The 18,955-nt window shown below is 41.9% G+C and overlaps 1 protein-coding gene and 1 long non-coding RNA gene across 3 annotated transcripts in view; one reads left to right on the top strand and one right to left on the bottom strand.

Annotated features, from left to right (window-relative positions):
- IGF2R (insulin like growth factor 2 receptor) overlaps positions 1 to 10,596 on the bottom strand; it is a 58,222-nt gene extending 47,626 nt beyond the window's left edge. Inside the window, exons 1-2 of one of the 2 annotated variants that reach the window (XM_033512775.1) lie at positions 10,457 to 10,596; positions 2,643 to 2,776 (exon numbers count right to left, since the gene is read on the bottom strand). In XM_033512775.1, coding sequence (XP_033368666.1) covers positions 2,643 to 2,776; positions 10,457 to 10,560 — 238 coding nt within the window. In that variant the 5' untranslated portion in view covers positions 10,561 to 10,596. The remainder of the gene's footprint in view (positions 1 to 2,642; positions 2,777 to 10,456) is intronic. The other variant, XM_015622328.3, reaches the window with a different exon arrangement.
- A 132-nt stretch (positions 10,597 to 10,728) lies between these two features.
- On the top strand, positions 10,729 to 15,442 carry LOC117244045. The gene is made up of 2 exons (XR_004496406.1): positions 10,729 to 12,911; positions 15,050 to 15,442. It is a non-coding gene; the product is annotated as an uncharacterized LOC117244045 (long non-coding RNA).
- Positions 15,443 to 18,955: the final 3,513 nt, after the last annotated feature.

Below are 18,955 nucleotides of genomic sequence, written 5' to 3'. Positions count from 1 at the left end.
AGCAGCTGGAAAAACTGCACATTTCACCACAAGGTTAACAGATACTTCAAGTAATATCTCCATTTTCTAGGAGCACTTCAAGTACGTGGCACATGAGTCACCAGGTATCATGGTCAAGTTAAAAAGTTAAATAACTACCGTGTCATTTCCATTCGCACTGTTCATGTTCATGAACTAAACGTTTGCCTACCTTTGAAAACTTCTAAGACTAATCAATAAAAGTGCAAAGGAGAGGCCTTTGGGGTCTCCATGCAAACCCTGGTACATCACTGACACACAGTTAAGATTAGCCACAAGTCTTCCCTGGGATACAGACTGATTACTGCCACAGAGCATATGGCCTTAACACTCCACAAAGCTGGGAGCAACAAACAGTCCTACAGCTGTCATCCCTTGCACAGCTAATATTTAAAAATCAAAACAATTGCACTGATTTTTTTTTTTCTGTGAAGGAATGAAGAAGAGAACTGATCAAGCCCATATTTGAAGAAAGTTTACAACTTATCAAAATTTGTCAGTTGACAAATTGCCCTTCTTCTCCCAAACAAAAGTCCTTCATCTCCCCGCATACAGGTAACCTCCTGTCATCTGGATTGCTTGAAGACAAGTATGTGGTTTGGCTGGTTTACGTAACTGGGAGTCTACACCTGCCTAGACCTGGATCAGAAATATTCCTATTTTCTCACTAGCGGTGATTGTTTTCATTTTTTAACAAAGAAGCTTGATAACCCATTGGCATGATCTAAACTCAGTGTGATGGTGATGAAGCTCCAAGGCATCTAGAGGAATGAGCAAGAACAAAACTTGGACAATTTGACCAATAGAACAAAGCAAATGACAATGACCATGTTAACTGCTCACCTTGATTTCTCATTTTATTGCAGGGCAGTTAAAAATGTATCCCACTTGAACAAGATTCATGACCTAACCTTTGAAAGTCATTTCAAACTGCCTTGGCAAGACCACAATATATCTGTTGCTAAGCCCTCTTCCACTCAGTAGCACTGAGGCACTCAGGAACTCAAGGTTTGCATACAGAGGAATATTTGATACTGCTCAGTCATCACCCAGCTCTGTTCTCCCTTCCTCTCTCCACAAGAAGTGTGGAACAAAGCCTACACAAGCCTTTAGTTCTCACACTTCTCCCTCTCTCCTGGGGGAGAACAGACTTCCTCAATCTCACTCCACCTGCCACATTCCAGTCTCAACCAAAGCAGTGTGTTAAAACAGACACTCAGATGCTGCTTTCTTTTTTAATCCACAGGCAACTGAAGCCTCAACAGCATATGAGCTGAGACCCCCATCAGCAGGAAGTAAAAATGTGTTGCATTCCTAAAATGTTCAACAAGAATAATAGCATCACGTGCTCACACTCCTCAGAGAGATTCTACACTACATGCAGTTGCAGTTTGAATACAAATGCAACCTAACCAGTCATCCCAGAGAACTCTGGAGCCTGAATATACCTTTATTCATGCATTCAGTGATTATGTAAGCCTGGGTCACAACATTAACAATTTGTTTGAAAAGCACTGATTGACCATAGACTTAAACCAAAGTATACCTACTTTGGTTTCTCTATCTTTAATAGAGAGGTGTGCAGAGAAAGGAAGCTGACTAGCTGCCATCCATTGGCATACAGATGAGAAATACCTTCCTCCTCACCATATTCTGGCAGTTCAAGCTCAAGCAATTCAATGAAGACTCATAGCTTCTCTCAAGAGCTGTCTGCCAATGGCTGGCAAGACTGGCAAGCATGATAAATCAGACTTCAGTTCTGCAGATACTATGAAGCAGTCTGAAGAGATACTGCTCTTTGAATGCTGTTACTTTATTCTATTAGAAGTTACAGTCAGCTGTGAGAAAGCTTCTTGAACAGTACTTATATATTACTGTTTTGTTAGCCAATACACAAAAGCAACCTTGAAAGCGACAAACATCCATGAAAATAAATAACATGAACTCATGAAAAAATATTGTTCAGAGCATAAGGTGCTTCTAACTGATGAAAGCACATGCATGTGTATAGGAATACACCAGTTTAATATTTAGATCAGCATGCACAAGCCTGCCTCTCCTCAGAATACCAAGGACATCTGTGAACTACTGAAGCCATCACCAGATTTGACAAGCGTAACCACAATCAGCTGCAAGTAATTAACTTCCTTTCTGTGTGGAACAACTTGAAGACGACACCCCAGACACTTAGCAATGCTCCCAAGGCTGCATTACAGAAAGTAACCTGCCTCTGAACAAAGACCTGACATTACATCAGCCTAAGTTGAGTATACTTTAGAGCTGTAACTCAAGCTCTACCCTGTGTTCAGTATTTACAAAGTTGTGCACAGCCCATATCCTGCTACAGGCAGATGCACTTACTCTACCAGAGGTAGCCTTGCATGCTTTCACACCAAATTACAGTTAACTAGAGCATAAGATACATTTCACTGTCCCATAAAGTCATTATCTACAATCAGATCATGTTTTACCAAATCTCCCCAGTAGATCTGCAACAAAACAAAGTTTTACACAGTTCCAAGGGGGAAGGGGGGAATCTCTGCTCACACATCAAACTTTGCAATAGTTATAAGACCATCCATTCGCATGGCTCTGAACTACCTACAAGACACTTGTTTACTTACCTACAGACTGATGGGCATTCTTCTTGATGTTATATGCACAGACTGCACTCGTCCTTCCACAGTCTTCAACACCAGAACAGAAATTTATTTTATAAAGCACCTCTTTGTCTGCATCAATTGCTTCCCAAGTGTAACTGAAAAGACAAAAATGCCTGTCAGTTGATATTCAAGTTGTCTGAATTGCGTATCATCTGGATACCAGACCCTGAAATAACCAAGTTTAAGGCTAAGAGCACCATTAACTTAAATTCCTATTCATGTTCTCTATTTGTAAATACCAGAAATAATTGTTATTTTGTTGAGAATAAGAGCAGAACAGATTTAACTACTTGTGGAATGTAACATTCTTCCCTATCAAACCGCTGTGAAGGCCACACTGACTAAGGATCATCACCTGTGATATGTTATCCTTGACAGCCTGATAAATTCAGATATCTTGGCAGGCTGGACACTACTGCACCTTAGTGTTCTGCCCAACAATAGTGACAGAAGTGCTAAGACCAAGTGGACTAGACCAGTAGAGCCACTCAACTTCAGGGTCAAAACTTCAGGGGTTGAGAGTCTTACAGTATTCAGACCAAAGATGCTAACAGTGCTTTTTGGGGCCTAGGTGCACCTTTAAGCATTATATATATGTCAAAAGCTAGAAACCAAGCATAGCTATACTCAAGACACTCAGTGAGAGATCACACTACCTAGCTACAGGCGTATCAGAAAGCCAGCTGTCTAAAACCTGGAAAAGGAACATGAAGCTCAGGTTAAATATAACCAGGAAATAAATCCAAGTAACAGCAGAAAAAAATCAAATGCAGCACAGTTCAGAAGTAGAACAAGGATTCCTTCCCCCCAGAGCAGGCAGTATGACTGCAGTGAAATGTGGTCAGTTGCATGACACAGCACTGCTCAGTTTTGAGGCAGGCCCAGGTCACCTAGTTTAGAGCCAGGAGCTCTTCAGACAGCCTGGCTTACTATCAGGGTGCCCCGGCCAAGCTCTTTCAAAAAAAGCATTAACTCAATAAATGTTTGCTGTCACCTTGGCTCAGCTACCCCTCTTCTGGCACTGGCAGCAGCCCACATCCTCTGGACACTTCTGCAACGTAACAGATTCCCCAGCTTCCTTTCTATTCTAAGCAAAAACTTTAGTAGGATTAATACAGACTCATCAACAGATCAGAAAACTAAGGATGCCACAGTGACTCATTAGGCATTCCTCTTATTTAGAATTGACACAAAATTTAGTGCACCTATTTCACCCACAGAAGCATGTGTCTTAATGTACAAATCTCAGTTGATAAGAAGCTTCACCCATCAGGTTTGTTTGCCTTAATCTCTAGGTCATATGTGTTACATCACTCAGCATTATCATACTCCAGATCCCCCCAGGAGTAGAAACCATTCCTGTTCAGCTATGAACTCCACTCCTTGGATGAGAATGGGTCAATAACAGTTCAGCTACTTTATCTTAAATTTTAAATCTTCTGAGAATCCCTCTCAAACCCAGTGCATCCCATATCTAATCAAAGAGCCATAAGTAAGATATCACATACTTTTCCATTTTAGTTACTGACAACAGGGCGCTTTGATTCCCTGTACTACCACAGCTGTGCTCATTTCAGACTGCTAATGGCTGGAACAAGTTAGGGACAAATAGAATAGCATTCTCTGTGAACTGAAAAAACAAAGAAAATCTTTATAAATTAGTATATTATTATATTTGAGGCTTTATATCCTATTATAAGAGTGCAAATAATTTGCCAGGTATTGAGTCATACCCAAAACACCAAAACATACATAAAAGTATGTATTCAAGGACTGTGTCTCAATCTTAGACAAATACTTGCCATTATTGCTTCCTCACAAGCAGGCAGACCTGACCTTTTACAATCATACTGATTAGTTCTCTCAGCTAGTCTGTTGCATTTCTGAAGTGGATAAAGGCAATATTGATGCAGGAGGATGATAAGAATTTCATGACAATACAGATTAACCAGAGTTCAGCAATAGAATAAAGCTTCTCAATACAAAAAAAAAAAAAAAAAAAAAAAAAAAAAAAGAAAAATTAGAAGAACCTATCTTCAAGGGGCTCTGAAAAGAGTAAGAGATTAAAACCAAAGCTGGCTTTACATCAAGGAGAAAATGCATTTCAATCCAAACCAAATTTCTTCAAAATGAAGCCCCAAAAAGTTAGCATTTCTCAAATTGAGAACTGAAAATTTCTCAAGGGCTTTTTTTTGACTGGTTTTGGAAGATGACAAAAAGGTAACATATAATACTAAGGCACAAAGTTTTTGATTGGGTGTTCTTCAGTGTGTTGTTGGTTTTTATAGAGACCTTGCAAATTGAAATCTGTTTGTGAATGGAACAAGAATTTACGTCCTTCACACAGCAGAATTATCACTCAGAGATAAGGTTTTGCTTTCCCAGTTCTGTGTTACAAAATAGAGGAAATCGGCATCTTCAAGTCAGTTTACCCACAGGCCAAATGCAAAGGAGAAACAAGATGAGCAGCTTACAGAACAGAAGCAAAGCAGCCACTGAGGCCAGACCTTCCCTCTGCCCTGTCATAGGCCCCAGGACAGGGAAGGCTGAAGAATCCTTCAAAACAGTCTGCACAAAAGAAATATGAAATCCAATGTTCAATCATGTTCCAAACCACAACTTCAGGGGCACACAGAAGTGAAAATCTAATGCAGTTTCAGAATAGTATTACTTTCATGGATGTTACAAAACCTTCTTTTTTTTTTTAAACAAAAAAAAAAAAAAAGAGTGTGTGTGTGAGAGGAGCAAGGTGGGATTTATTCACTGTGAGTACCAGCAGCCTGGACGTAGCCTAAGCAGCTGTCCTCAGAGAGATGCAAAAGTATTTTCAAAGCAAAAGCAAGAATTATTTCTTACACAAGTAAGATTCCTGACATTAAATCAGTACCTGGGAATAGTTTCAAGTTGCATGTGCTCTACTTTCCAGTAAAATACAAGCTGACCTCTCTGCTGCAATCCATAATGGAAACAATATGTTGGCAATCACATTGCCCATGCTGATCATGTGAGTCACATGGACAGGCTTCCTCCAGCTTGCTCAGCACTCACCTCCACCACTGGTGATGCCTGATGTAATCACCTCTTTGCCAGGGCCAGACGAAGTTATCTTGTTTGAAGGGCTTAAGCTATCCTCCTTCAATGCAGTTGAACTAGTTTAGGGAGCTATTATATCAGCACCTTTAAAAAGCAACAGCCATGATCGTGAGGTGGGGTGTGATGCATTCTCTGATCCAGGGGGCTCAGTACAGATGCTGCCTCACAGATTCAACCATTCAAACAGCCATTTCTGGAGCAGTTCAAAGTCAGAGCTCAAACACGCCACCTGCCCTGAATAAAACTGTCAAACAGTTATTTTTGCTGAAACCACAACATGGCACTTGTTTTCTGACAAACCCAACTGTGAACTACCCCACAATTAGAGGGATGAAACATACCTACATCAATCCCCCCAGGGCAGGCTCTCCTGTCTCCTGCTAGTGTTGCTGGCCCAAGCACCTGACACAAGCTGAGTCCAGGGACTGTCCTCTCTCAAAATTAACTCAGCAAAAACAACAGGTGCATGTGCATGGAGTGGGGACTGAGCCTGGCCAGTTCCCTGTCTGGCCTATGGTGTTTTCTGGCCGTGCACCAGCAGTGGGAGGTACAGAAGGAGGTAGGGCCAGCTCAGACCACTGTCAAAAGAAGCTGTGCAAGCAAGGTCCAAACGAGTCATTGGGAATAACCCTGCCTGCAGGTCAGACTTTCCAGCTACCTAGCATTGTTTTTGAAACACTGAAGCAATCACACGAAAAAGAAAATTAATCTACTTTTCAGCAAGCTGCAACATCAAATGAAAGGTCTGCTTTTTTTAACAAATCTAAGAAGCAATATGAAAAAAATAGCATGAGAAAGGGAAAAGCAAGCCTAGTTCACTTTGTGTTGAGAAGCTAAGGCACTGAAGTCAAGCAAGGTGCAAAAGGCTAACTCCTATCACAGCAAGTGGGTCCCAACGCCAGAGCCACTTTGAGGTCTGAGCACTAGGGAACCACTTCACATCAGCAGAGCACCAGAGAGACTACTGCCACCAGTCTCCAACAATAGTTCAAGATTTTTCTCAAACTGTTACCCAAAGAATGACTGCTGGGAAGAACAGTGCACCCTGCTCCAAACAGCTGTAAAGCAGAGTCGCAAAGAATCATGTGTTTCCTCTCCAGGGAATGCACTGAAATAGCTTATTTTGATGAGGGGGTGTTATACAGACGACCTGGCAGAGAGACAAGGCAGCCTACAGCCACAGAGTTGGAAAGCAGATCCACATGTGATTATGCATCCACACGATTTTGTGCCCAGATGCTTCTCAGCTATCAGAACACTGCAGAGATTAAACGAGCATCCAAACCTCTTTACCAGCAGTTTCAACCAGCACAATCTCAGGCAGACAAGATCAGAAACAATTTCCAGGATGGCCGCTGTAAATTTGAAGCTTGCACATCACTTGCCACTGAAATCACTATTAGATGTGTCTACCATTTTCACACTAATGTGTATGGGAAAGAAATCTCTATGTCAAAACAAGCTCTCCTTACAGAAAATGAGAGCTTGAACAGCACAAAGTACAGCCATCACTACACCTCAAGAGCTTTTTAATGCATCCCTACTCATGCTTAATTCTGCTCTAGCTCACCCATCCCCTTTTCCAACAACCACGCACACTGTATCTTCAGGCAAGTTTTCATGTCTGTGCATCATGCATGACAGCCTTACAGCTACACCACAAGCTCTTCTGCTTTTTGCATCCAGAAGACATTTGATCTTTCATGCTGCACTCTAAACCATATCTACTATGCCATTTTACAGAATGCTTAAGAAAAGGGGTAGCAATCTCAAGTTTAAGTACACAAGGTGGCTCATATGCTGAGAAATCACATTCAGACATTACAATGGCAGCTTCCCAGGCACGTGACACAACAATTCACATCAGTATAAGAAGTCCAGTAATATCTTATTTATGACATCTCCCATTTAAATATGTCAAAGCACTTAATAGAGCTGACTGAGTGCACCCAAAGGTCACCTCTCTGTACTCAGCATGTGCTTCTTCACCAAGGCCAAGCAGAACGCTTGGGGTTTCAAGGGTTTCAAGCAGCACAGATGAGCACAGTTGTGGTTTCGCAACAAAAGCTGAAAAGACAGTATTTTGAATGAACAGAAGTTTAGGAACAGCCAGCTGTAGGAGTTGTGTTATTAAAGATTACACATTTAACATAAAAGAGAATTGATTTACAACCCCAAAACTTGAAGTCTGTCTATTAGCAAGCCTGTGTTGTACAGCAGTTTGAGATTCCCTTATTTCCACCAGTCTAAAAATCGTTGAAGTTATGTACCAGCTCCTATCCTTGCAGGGGGGCAAAGATATCACCAGTCATTAAATTACCTCTTATCCAGTATAGATTTTCAGACAAAGCAGTCCATAGAGGAGGCAGTTTGTATTTGCTGCTCTACCATCATACTCAAAATATATTCTGCATTTTTTTAGAAAGGAAAGTTACACAGCAACTTTTGCAGGGTTATGTAGGTGAATGCAACCTGTCAAGATTTCTTTGTAAGTAGATGGACTTAAATAACATGTCACAAAACTAACTGCAATTCCAGAATTTTTCCTGCATCATAACATAAAAGATACAAGGAGAAGAAGAAAAACTGGGAGAGATCAAACTGGTCAGTAACTTCCTATATCAAACCAGTTCCCTGTATTCTTTCCCTGGTACTCATACTGCAGCAATCCTGGAGAAACCTCTACACAGAAGATAAAAAAAGAATTCCAAGTGCAAGTCACATGACAGCCACAGTCAGCTGTTGGAGCACACAAGAACAAAGGAGAAAGCATAACAAAATCAGTGACTGAAGCCATGCCATTAGACAAAGTTTCAGAGAATGAAAGCTTTTCTTCTTCCCCCAGACCATCCAAGCATACTAGTAGTAAGGCTACACAAAATAATGAAAACCGCCAACTGAAATTTAAGTAGCCTCACACCACGGTTCTTGCGCAAAACTGTTTTGACACCTTTCCTCCTCCTTGCCAAACAGCTTTCCTACTCTTACTCAAAGGAGAGCCAGTGCCTCTTCTAATCCCCAGCAATTTCCTTCTTTGCCCACCTTTTGACATTCACACACCAGACACAACAGCTGCTACAGCTTCACCAGCTCTATTATAGCACACAAAACCCAGGAGGTTCTCTTAACAGCTGTAAAACAAATAAAAACCTTGTTTTAAGCCAGTAGAAATACAGGCTGGTCAGAGACTTATCCTGCACACCGATATTGTAACTTTTGGCTGAGAAATCCACCAGCAGTGTGTTTGCATTGCCTGCATCATTCCTCAATTGGTATAGTTTTTGGCAACTGTACCCAAGAATAAACTTCACCACTGAACACCATGAGGATTTCCCACCTATCATACACAAGTCCTTTTTTTTTTTTTTTAACCCATTATGGATTACTGGACACAAGTTCTTAAAAGCAGTTTTTCCCCCACCATGGCACAACGTCAAATACATGTTTTTGAAGCAGTCTGTCTTAAAAGGAAACCGGCTGATTGTGCTATCTACATGCAAATTATTTTCACTTGACAGTAACAAAATGAAACCAGCTTAAGTAATTTGCATCCAAAATGAGACTGCATGTCTTTCCACAGCACCCTCAAATATTCCTCTAATCACAGACACACAACAAAGCCAAGACAGACTTACCAGTACAGGACTTAACATTACTCACAGAGTAGGAACTGCTTAACAGTTAAATAATTTAGGGTGAGTTTTTTTTTTTTAAAAAAAAAAAAAGAAAGGAAAAAAACCCCAAAAGAAACACCAACAAAAAACACTCATCAGAGTACCTAAATTCCCTCCAGAAGCTACAAGATAGCTTCTCATTTCTGTCTCAATTCTGCAATTAGGGTGGTCATCTGACAAATCCACAAAACAAATTTTTGCCTCCCTCATGGGTTATTCTTGCAAGCCAACCGATTTTTTTCCCCCTTTTTCATCATTTAACAGTATCACATCCCAGATTCTGCCACGTGAACATCCCATTCCCTCCAGGGATCAAACCTCTGCTCTTAGTGCTACATTCACTCTGCTACACTGGTGCCTTCGCAGTGACATGGATTAAAACAAAGTGTTCTTGTATGTACCCTGAATATTCTCACTACGTAATTAAGAAATTAAGACTGGCAACATATTGGTGCTGGATTAAATTCACAGCTGAAATTGGAGTAGAAAAATGTCAAGACATGAATAATGGTGCTAAGTTTCCCAAAGCTTTCTTAACTCACTTGTAAGTAACCGAATGGCACACGGTGATATCCTTAGCAAGAAGCCAACTCTCAAGTGACAGCCCTTCCAAACCAACACCGCTTGGTATCTTTCGGACTAGACCGACCACAGGCGGCTTGCACAGAGCGAGCCTACCCACCCTGTCACCCGCAGCTTTCCTGTATCTGCAGAGAGGTCCCGGAGGGCACCGCTCCCTCAGCCGCCCCTCCGGGCTCCCAGTCCCGCTGCAGGATCGCCATGGACCAGCCCCGGCCTCACGCCCGGGGACACGGCCGCCGCTTCCCCCGGAGATGCCCGGCCTGACCCTTCCCGGAACGGGCGACCGGGCCCGCGCCGCCGAGTCCCGGTGCTGCGCTCCGCGGAGGGCAGGAGCGGCACGGGCACCAAGAGCCACCCCCCACCTTCCCCGTACCCCCCGGTACAGCCCTTCTCCAGCCGCCCCATCGCGTCCTAGGGGCCGCCCACCTGCACAGGTCCTGGTAGGAGTCGGGGAGCGCGGCGGCGGTCGCCCCCGAGGGCGGGAGGAGCGCCAGGAGGGCGCCGAGGAGCAGCGAGGCCATGGGCGCCATGGGCCGGGCTGCCCCGGGACGTCAGGCGGCGCCGGCGGCGCGTCATGTGACCGCCGCGCGCCCCCGCCCCGGTCATGTGACCTCCGCCATGTGCGGGCACCGCGGCCACGTGATCGCCGCGGGGCCGCCCCACATCCCCCCGCGGCCCGGGCGGTGACACCGCCGCGACACCGCCACACCACCACACCGCCACACCGCCACACGGGCACCCGCTACCAGGGCACCCGCCACACCGCCAGCCGGGCCCCCGCCGCACCCCTGCCCTGCGGCTGCTGTCCGGCCGGCTGAGGTGCGCGAGGGCTCGGCCTGTGGGGCGCACTTCCAGTGGGTTGGAGAGTCCCGGAGCGTGTCCTGCGGAGGGCAACAAAGATTAAGGGAGTGGAGCAGCTCTTAACAAGGGCAGGTTGAGGGGGCTGGGCCTGCAGAAGAGATCTCGTCAACTTCAATAAGTATCTTAATGGGGAGTGCCAAGAGGACGTTTCCAGGCTCTTCTTGGTGTTGCCCAGCAGTGGGACAAGAGGCAGCGGACAGAAACTGATGCACAGAAGTTCCAACTGAACATGAGGAAGAACTTCTTTACTGTGTGGGTGACAGAGCACGGGAACAGGCTGTCCAGAGAGGGTGTGGAGTGTCCTTCACTAGAGATACTCAGGAATGATCTGGACACAATCCTGTGCCATGTGCTGTGGGACGACCCTGCCTGAGCAGGGAGGTCGGACCAGATCACCCACTTGAGGTCCCTTCCAACCTGACCGATTCTGTGATTGTGTGGCTTGGTGGTTGAGTCAAAGAAACGCTGTTTGGAAAACATTAAGTGGGGTTTAAAATAAGTTATTTGAAATGTGCAGTGAAATCTTGTGAGAGATCAGGAAACTAAACCCATTAGGGATGAAGACTTAAGGAAGCAATGACAGTAGCGTGGCTGGTTGTCTGGCTGCAAGAATTATTACTGCAGCAGGGAAGCTGGTGTGGTGTAGAAATTACCCCCAATTCAAACAGAGTGCAGGAGGGGAGGCTTGCACAAGGTAGCAGCATTGTCAGGAGGATGTGGAACACACACTGTCCTACCTCCACTGCCTCCTGGCCTACAGAGAAAAGTGATCCAGCCTGGCACTTGCATAATTATTTCCAGGATTTAGCAAATTTTAACTGCAACGTAAAGATTCAAAAGATGTAATTAATTAGCAATAAGTTTTTATGAAAGTGCAGTGAAGAAGAAAAGCACCTTTAAAGAGTGGTAAGAGGCATAAGGGTGGGAGAGAGAAAGAAAACTGAAAATTACACTCATTAAACAGACAGCAGTCTTGTGTGAAGAAATCCTGTTCTCTAATTATGCTTTCCAAAAATCATTTGCCCCCAAAAAAAACAAAAAAGGCCTACAACTCAAATAGACTGAAATAGTTTTTCTTGCCCCATTCCCTAGCATCCATGAGAATGAGACAGCACTGAAGACCTGCCTCTCTGGCAGTTCAGCCTGATTCCAGGCTGCCATGATCTCCTTTTCCACTATTTTCTCTCAGATACAACCCACCTTTATGGTGTAGCATTAGTTCTGCAGCAGGGCAGTCAGCTGGCTAAAGATGCTGCTCTGGCTGAAAGCTGACATACTGTTCTGACTGTTTTGTGCAGGTTTGCAGCTGCACCTGTCACCTGACTTAGTTGGCTCACTGCATGTCTGCACAAACACCACCACCAGCTCCAGAGGGGGGAGAGGGACTTCCGAAAAAGAATTAATAAAAGGGACTGAGTAAATGCTACTGTCCTCAGTTTTCTACTACAATATAATGGATTATTGTAAATTTTTTGTCTTCTGTTTTAAACTTCAGTGGATTCCTGAAAGTTTCAAATCTGATTACCCAAGAATCCCTGTTGTCTGTTTTTAAGACTCCAGCCTGTATAGTTTAAAGAGAAGCTCGATGACACCAACTCAAAGGCTCAAAGCAACAAAAGCAGTTGACAAAAAGAATACCAAGTCTGTTATTTCTGTGGTTATGTTTCTAAAATTGCTGCTCTGCTGGCAGGACTGGCATCACTCTACACAGAGCAGTACAAATAGAAAAGACGTGGTGGAAATCCTGTCTCTGCTTACCAACTTGAATTAAAAATGTATCAGCCAGGAAATTCCCTGCAAACAGCAGAGCAGGCAGACCTTCTGCAGCTGCTGATCTTATCAGCTACACAGGTTTCTGCAAATAGGGCTTTATCCCTGAAATTTTCTTTGTGTAGCTTTAAGTACCTGGGTGACTCCACTGAAGACAATGTGACAGCTCACCTTGGTAACGTTAAGAAGACATACAAATATTGCAGCATCAGGGCCTGGCAGTGCAGAAACAGTTAATTTCAGTTATCTGGTAAGAGCTAACTCAAAGTTATTTTCTGACAAAAGAATGAAGTTTAGAGTGGCATTTTTCACTCTTTGTACTGCTGTGAATGCTTAGGCCTCTGTATTTGCACAAGGCTTCAGAGCAGTTTCTTTGCATACAGAGAAAAGTATGTGAACAGCTACCTAGCAAGGAGGAAAGAAATTGGGGGAAAAATCCCAGTTAGAAAGGAAAGGGAACAGACCAGAAATTCTCTGTGCTAATAATACATGACAATGAACCAATGTTGCAACACAGTAAGGGTGCTGCAGAAACATTGAAATACACAATGTAAGTGCAAATACCTTTAAAATGAAGTAAAAATTTGCAAATTCCAATCCTGTGACTGTTTCCTTTTACTACATATTTTCTTTAACCTTTATAATCTGGTGGATGCAGCAGTTCTCTCAAGATTCATGGATTTTCTGCCATGCTTAAAGCTAGCTGCATGCAACAGAAATTGCCAGGAGCTATGTGTCAGTCAGTTTTGTATCCTAAACTATGTTTTTCACATAGCCCATAGGAATATGCCATTCTGAGTATCATTTATAAATAATAAATAAATATTTACCTCCCATGCTTAATCATACCAGCATCTCAGCTAACCATGCACCATGTCAGAGTGTTGAAATATTCTGAAATTATGTAATTGTCTTAATCTTACCTTTTCCTTTCCCTCGGGAGAAGTTCAGCACAATGGCTGCTAGTTATATGGAGTAAATCCCAGTATACCTGAAAGTCATGCTGCAATTTCCGTGTTATGGGTGGTTTTCAGTAGGCACAGCATCTTGAGTAAGTGATGGATACACAGGTCCTCCAGGATTCTTCTTTTCATCTTGCCAGGTGTCAAATGTCGCATCATTTCTTTTTCTTTTGACTCTCAGTCTTGCTTCATGTGGCCACCATCAGCTGTGCAGGTCAGGCTGCCTGAGAGGCAGCCTTTTTTACTGTTACTGTCTCAGTTCCCTTTAACATCTGAGCTCTGTATTTTTTTCAGTGATAGGAACAAAAATATTTTCAGCATCCAGAGTTGTTTTTACATTTGATTGTGGGTAATTCCTTCTCCAGTGAGGTCTGGATAGTTGATGTCTATTTGTCTGTAAGCTACATTATGCTAAAGTAATTACTCTTATATTTCATGGAAACTTCATAAGGCTCTTCCATGGAGCTGCGCAGTTTTTCAGAATGCACAGATGTGCCACTCACTGGGTAGTTTCTTTTTCTTTCCTGTTCTCTTGCTTGCTGTACTATACTTCAGTCTTCCTAACATTACTCCCATTGCCATTACTTCTTAATGCTCCTTGTTTTTGCTGCTTGCTCAGTCTTTCATCTTTTCTCTAGTGCTTTCTACTTCTCTCTGTTCTACGTCTACTCTCCTTAGCATTGGTAGGGGCAAACTCTTGATAGGAGCTACCGTCTGATGTGTTGTGATGAGTTATCCTGCTTTATAACAGTTTCTGTTGAGGAAAACAGTCCCTGATGACCTTGTTTTGCAGACTTAGGTTTAGGCTTCCCTATGCAGTTAGGGAGATAATGAATGACATTTCCTAATCTAGATGGTACTGTTCAATGATACTGTAAAAGAACATCAACTTTGTCTGAACACTTTGACTTTATGTGAAATCTTTGTCTTGTTGGTAAAGTCCTTACGTGCTGTACTCAGTGTTTGCACTGAAAAGGGCACTGTTTAGTGCTGTGGCTTAGAAGGTTACTGTTGATAATAAAGAGATGTTTTGGTTGTTGCTGAGCCGAGCTTACACAGCATCAAGGTCTTTTCTGCCTCTCACCCCTTCACCACTGAGAGGGTGGGGGTGCCCAAGGGAGGGGACACAGCTGGACCAGCCAACCCCAACTGACCACAGGGATATCCCACACCATACAGCATCATGCTCATGTAGAGCTGGGAGAAGGAGGAGGAAGGGGGGGATGTTTGGGGTGACAGTGTTTGTCTTCCCAAGTCACTGTTGCTCATGATGAAGCCCAGCTTTCCCGGGAATGGCTGAACCTCTGCCTGCCTATGGGCAGCAGTGAATGCATGCCTTGTTTGCTTTGCTTGTGGCTGGCTTATGCTTTTCTTATTAAATTGTCATTATCTCAGCCTATAAGTTTTCTCACTTTTACCCTTCCAGATCTCTCCTGCATCCCCCTGGAGGGAAGTGAGCAAGTGGCTCATGGGAATTGGTTGCCAGCTGGGTCTAAACCACAACACTAACCTAGAGTAGCTGAGAACAGCTGTGGATCCTTGGCTGGAAGAAGTACAAGCTGGTACAAGATATGTAAAGATCACTTTTTCACAATAGCAAAAACCTCCAGGTACCTCGTGCAGAGCTAAAGTGAAAAAATGAATCATCTGGAGGTCTTACTGCTCATGTTGTATTTTTATTGTAAGACAATAAGCAACGTTGCTTTTTCTAATTCGGTAGTTATTTCACCTAATTCAGTAGTATTGTGTAAGGAAATACATTGTCATCTGTTCCTTCTTGATTGTTGCAAGGTAGCTAATAAATTTCTGGTTTGCTGTATTTTTCTTGGTCCTTTGTAATGGGAAATCACAAAGAAAAATAAATTCTTCTTTCCCATGTAGCTGAAGGCACTAAAATCATAATGCTATTTTCAACATTACACTTAAAAATTAACAAACTTCCAACACTGCAGAGAAATTACCAGATTTGTTTTGTTTAAAGCATCAAGATTCAACCTACATTTTCTTTCTTCCTAGTCCTCTCAGGGGAAAGGAACTGAGCAAGAAATTTCTTGCATAATGTGCTATTTGTGAAGGATTAAAATATGTGATATGCTTTATTCAGGTGACTCTTCTGTCACCCTGCCTTGCTAGAATTTATTGATAAATTCTGATGATACATTTATATATTCTGTCCATGCATATGTATTTGTTTTTATAGCCACATTCATAAATAGGTTTAGGCCAGTATTAAAATTCTTCTAGACATGCATTTTATTTCCATTACATTTGTCTGTAAAACATTTTAAGATACATAAAGTAAAAGAAAGAAGTTTACATAGTAACTTACTTAGAAGAAAAGTAACAGTCTGTTTTTTTTAATAACAGATACCACATTGCCCTGGCTGTTTTATATTCACAAGTTGCTGAAGGAGATAGGGTAGAGAAAAGTAAATATCAGTGTGTACATGAAGGCTTACCTTAATGGAAGGCAAGCCATTACAGTATTGAATAAATGGTTCAATTAGAGATTTACATTAGATCATAAAAACCAGTTGCACATGTGGATCACAAGACAAGAAGGAGATCTCCATACTCCACAGTTTCGGATCTGTAATATTGCCATCTGAATCAGTGCAGTAATCCAGATTTTTCCTTGCCTCTTTTCAGTCAGAGCCAGAGTAAAATGAGCAGAAAGTGTATAAATATGATAGTGAATGTGCTAAGAAATATGCATCAGATAGACATGGAATGACAACTGTCTTTAAGAGTTTTCTGGCATTTTTTCATGTACTGACATGACATTTAAAAATATGATGGATGTTATAGTGGGGAATAAAATCTTACAGTTCACCCTTGCTGAAGTGAATAAACACTGGTGGAAAAGTTGCTAGTAAAAAATACTGATATTATCAGACAGTTACGGCCTTAGCAGCTGAAATAAAGTAATATTAGGATTAGAAATAAAGTAATATTTGGATGAGAATATGTATTTTCTCATCCAAAATAGTATAGAAGATTTGTCCCACACAAGAGAGAAAATTGTTTTCTCTGTATATTATTTGTCTTTACCTTCTCAGTGTTCTAATGTTCTCTGAAACAGGTGTTGGAACTTTCTCATGAGCCAGCAGTAATTTTTCTTTGAAGCCTTCAATAAAACTACTTGGAGGTATTTTCAGAGTCTTTTCTTTCTTGCCGCTCCACACAAAGCAATCATGAGGAGACTGACAGTGTTTGATGATGGGCAGTGATGCTGAAAGCTTGTTCAGTCCTTTTGGCAGTGTTTTGTTATCCCAGTGCTACAGGGGGGACATGATGTCATGAGCATGGCCAAGAGAAGAACATGATGGCTGCAGTGACTCTTAGTAGACAGGACAAGAGGCATCTAATCTCTGCACAATTTTACAAGCCTTATGCAAATGATGAAACTGAAGAGAAGTGTGAGTGGAATACACAGTAGGAAACTCAGGATGCATAGAAAGCTGAGACATGCATGGCAAATATTTCACTGTGTCTGCCCAAGGAGTTAAAATAGCCGTGCTGTTGGCTTGAAGTCTTCTGCCCACAGGGATTAAACAAGGGAGAACCCACAGGATGGCACATGCAGTGGCTGAATGGTGCTTTGGGAGGTGACATCAAATCCAGACACAGAAAAGTACAGAGAAAAGGTTCTCCAGACTGAATGCTGCTAAGAAACAGAGGCCAGTGTTGTACTGAAATGTTATATATGCTAACAGATAAATGAACCAAAACAGAGGTGATAATATAAAGAATATAGTTAGTGAGCAGAGCTGTATTTACAGAGGACCTCAGCCAGACCTCCCAGGTTAACAGTGGAGATGTTTACTGTTCAGACACTGGTCTGACAGGCTCAGCCTGTCCCCTGGCTAAGTGCAGATCCATTCCAGGCCAAGCTCAGGAAAAAAAAAAAAAAAAAAAAAAAAGAAAAGAAAAGAAAAAAAAAAATGTCAAAATTACCCAAAACAAAAATTACTGGTTGTATACATTTATTTTCACAAAAAAATTACATTTTGCTGTAGTATATAATTGAGTACAGTCATTGAGCTTAGCATATGTGTTCATCTGAAATACTTGACTTGTAAGAAAGAGAACTTTTTCCCTATAAATAATATTAAAAAGTTATATCTGAAACACATATGTCACTCTTTGAGTTAAAAAATAAATCCAGATAGACCAAAGACAATATAAAACATAAAGCATGCATTTAATCAAATGGGGGTTTTGTTCTAAGATAGAACAGTGACACCAAGGTGTTTGTTCCATACTCTGCACACAGCTGCTAAATTTTACATCTCTTTGTAGACTATACCTAAAAATACTGATTCTATAAATATTTTAATTTATTCTTTACCTCAAAAGTCTGTGAACTTTTATTGTAATAGTGCTATTTATTTGCTATAAAGTCCAGTTTTCAAGAGCCACATTTTTTATAAAGCAAATTCTTAACAGGAGAAATAAATAATTAAAAGTTACTCCAATTCCAGACATGCTTTGTGTCTAGCTCTAAGAGAAAAAAAATAGTTGCTTTGTATTGCATCTTGCTTAGTGGTGTTTGAATAATGGAATCCAAGTAAGAATTTTGTTCTTCTATTCCTGAGCACAATCCTTCAGAATAACCACGAAATACTTCTGTGAAAGTGTTGAGGACATAAAACACTCGTACGCCTTCCATGGAGGTCAGATGTTTTTGTTGAATAGAAATCCATTGAAAGTTACCAAGTGTAAAGGTTTCTAGACCAAAGTGTTTCTGAGCTGATCACTGTTGAAGGCTTGGAGAGGATGAGAAAGAAGCATGACATGTATTTGCTCTGTTCCTTCTCCTCTGTAGGCATCTGCTTGTGAACAATGCTGGAGACAGGATTTGGAACCAGATGGATACAGCCACTCCCTCCCCTTTCCCTATCCTTCATATTTCTGAAACAACTGAAGCAAGGAGTCTAGAAATACTTAGCTAAACCAGCAGCAGGTCCAGCAGCAGTATGTAATGATGTCCAGTTTGGAGAAAGAAAATTAGGTTGCAATCATATAATTAAAAATGGAATGGTTATATGCAAGTATAGAATCAAGCAGGCTTTCTCAGTATCTCTTCTTTGAATTCAAAATTTTGCACCTATAATACTTCTGTTTGAATGTGGATCCTGATGCTTCATCTTTTAGGCTTGTGTGAGCCTAAATGGAAAAGAAAATAATTCCACATGGACATCACACAAGTAAGTGCCTGGGCAACTGAGTAGAAAGCAAACTGGTTTTCTGGTTGGATGGGTAGCTAGAAACCCTGTGTAGTGGATTTCAATGAATCATTTCTGCATGGAGTTGGGAAGAGAAGCAGCAG

Source organism: Parus major, chromosome 3 (genome assembly GCF_001522545.3).
Source record: "Parus major isolate Abel chromosome 3, Parus_major1.1, whole genome shotgun sequence".
NCBI lineage: Eukaryota > Metazoa > Chordata > Aves > Passeriformes > Paridae > Parus > Parus major.
This window is presented reverse-complemented; position numbering and strand designations above follow the sequence as displayed.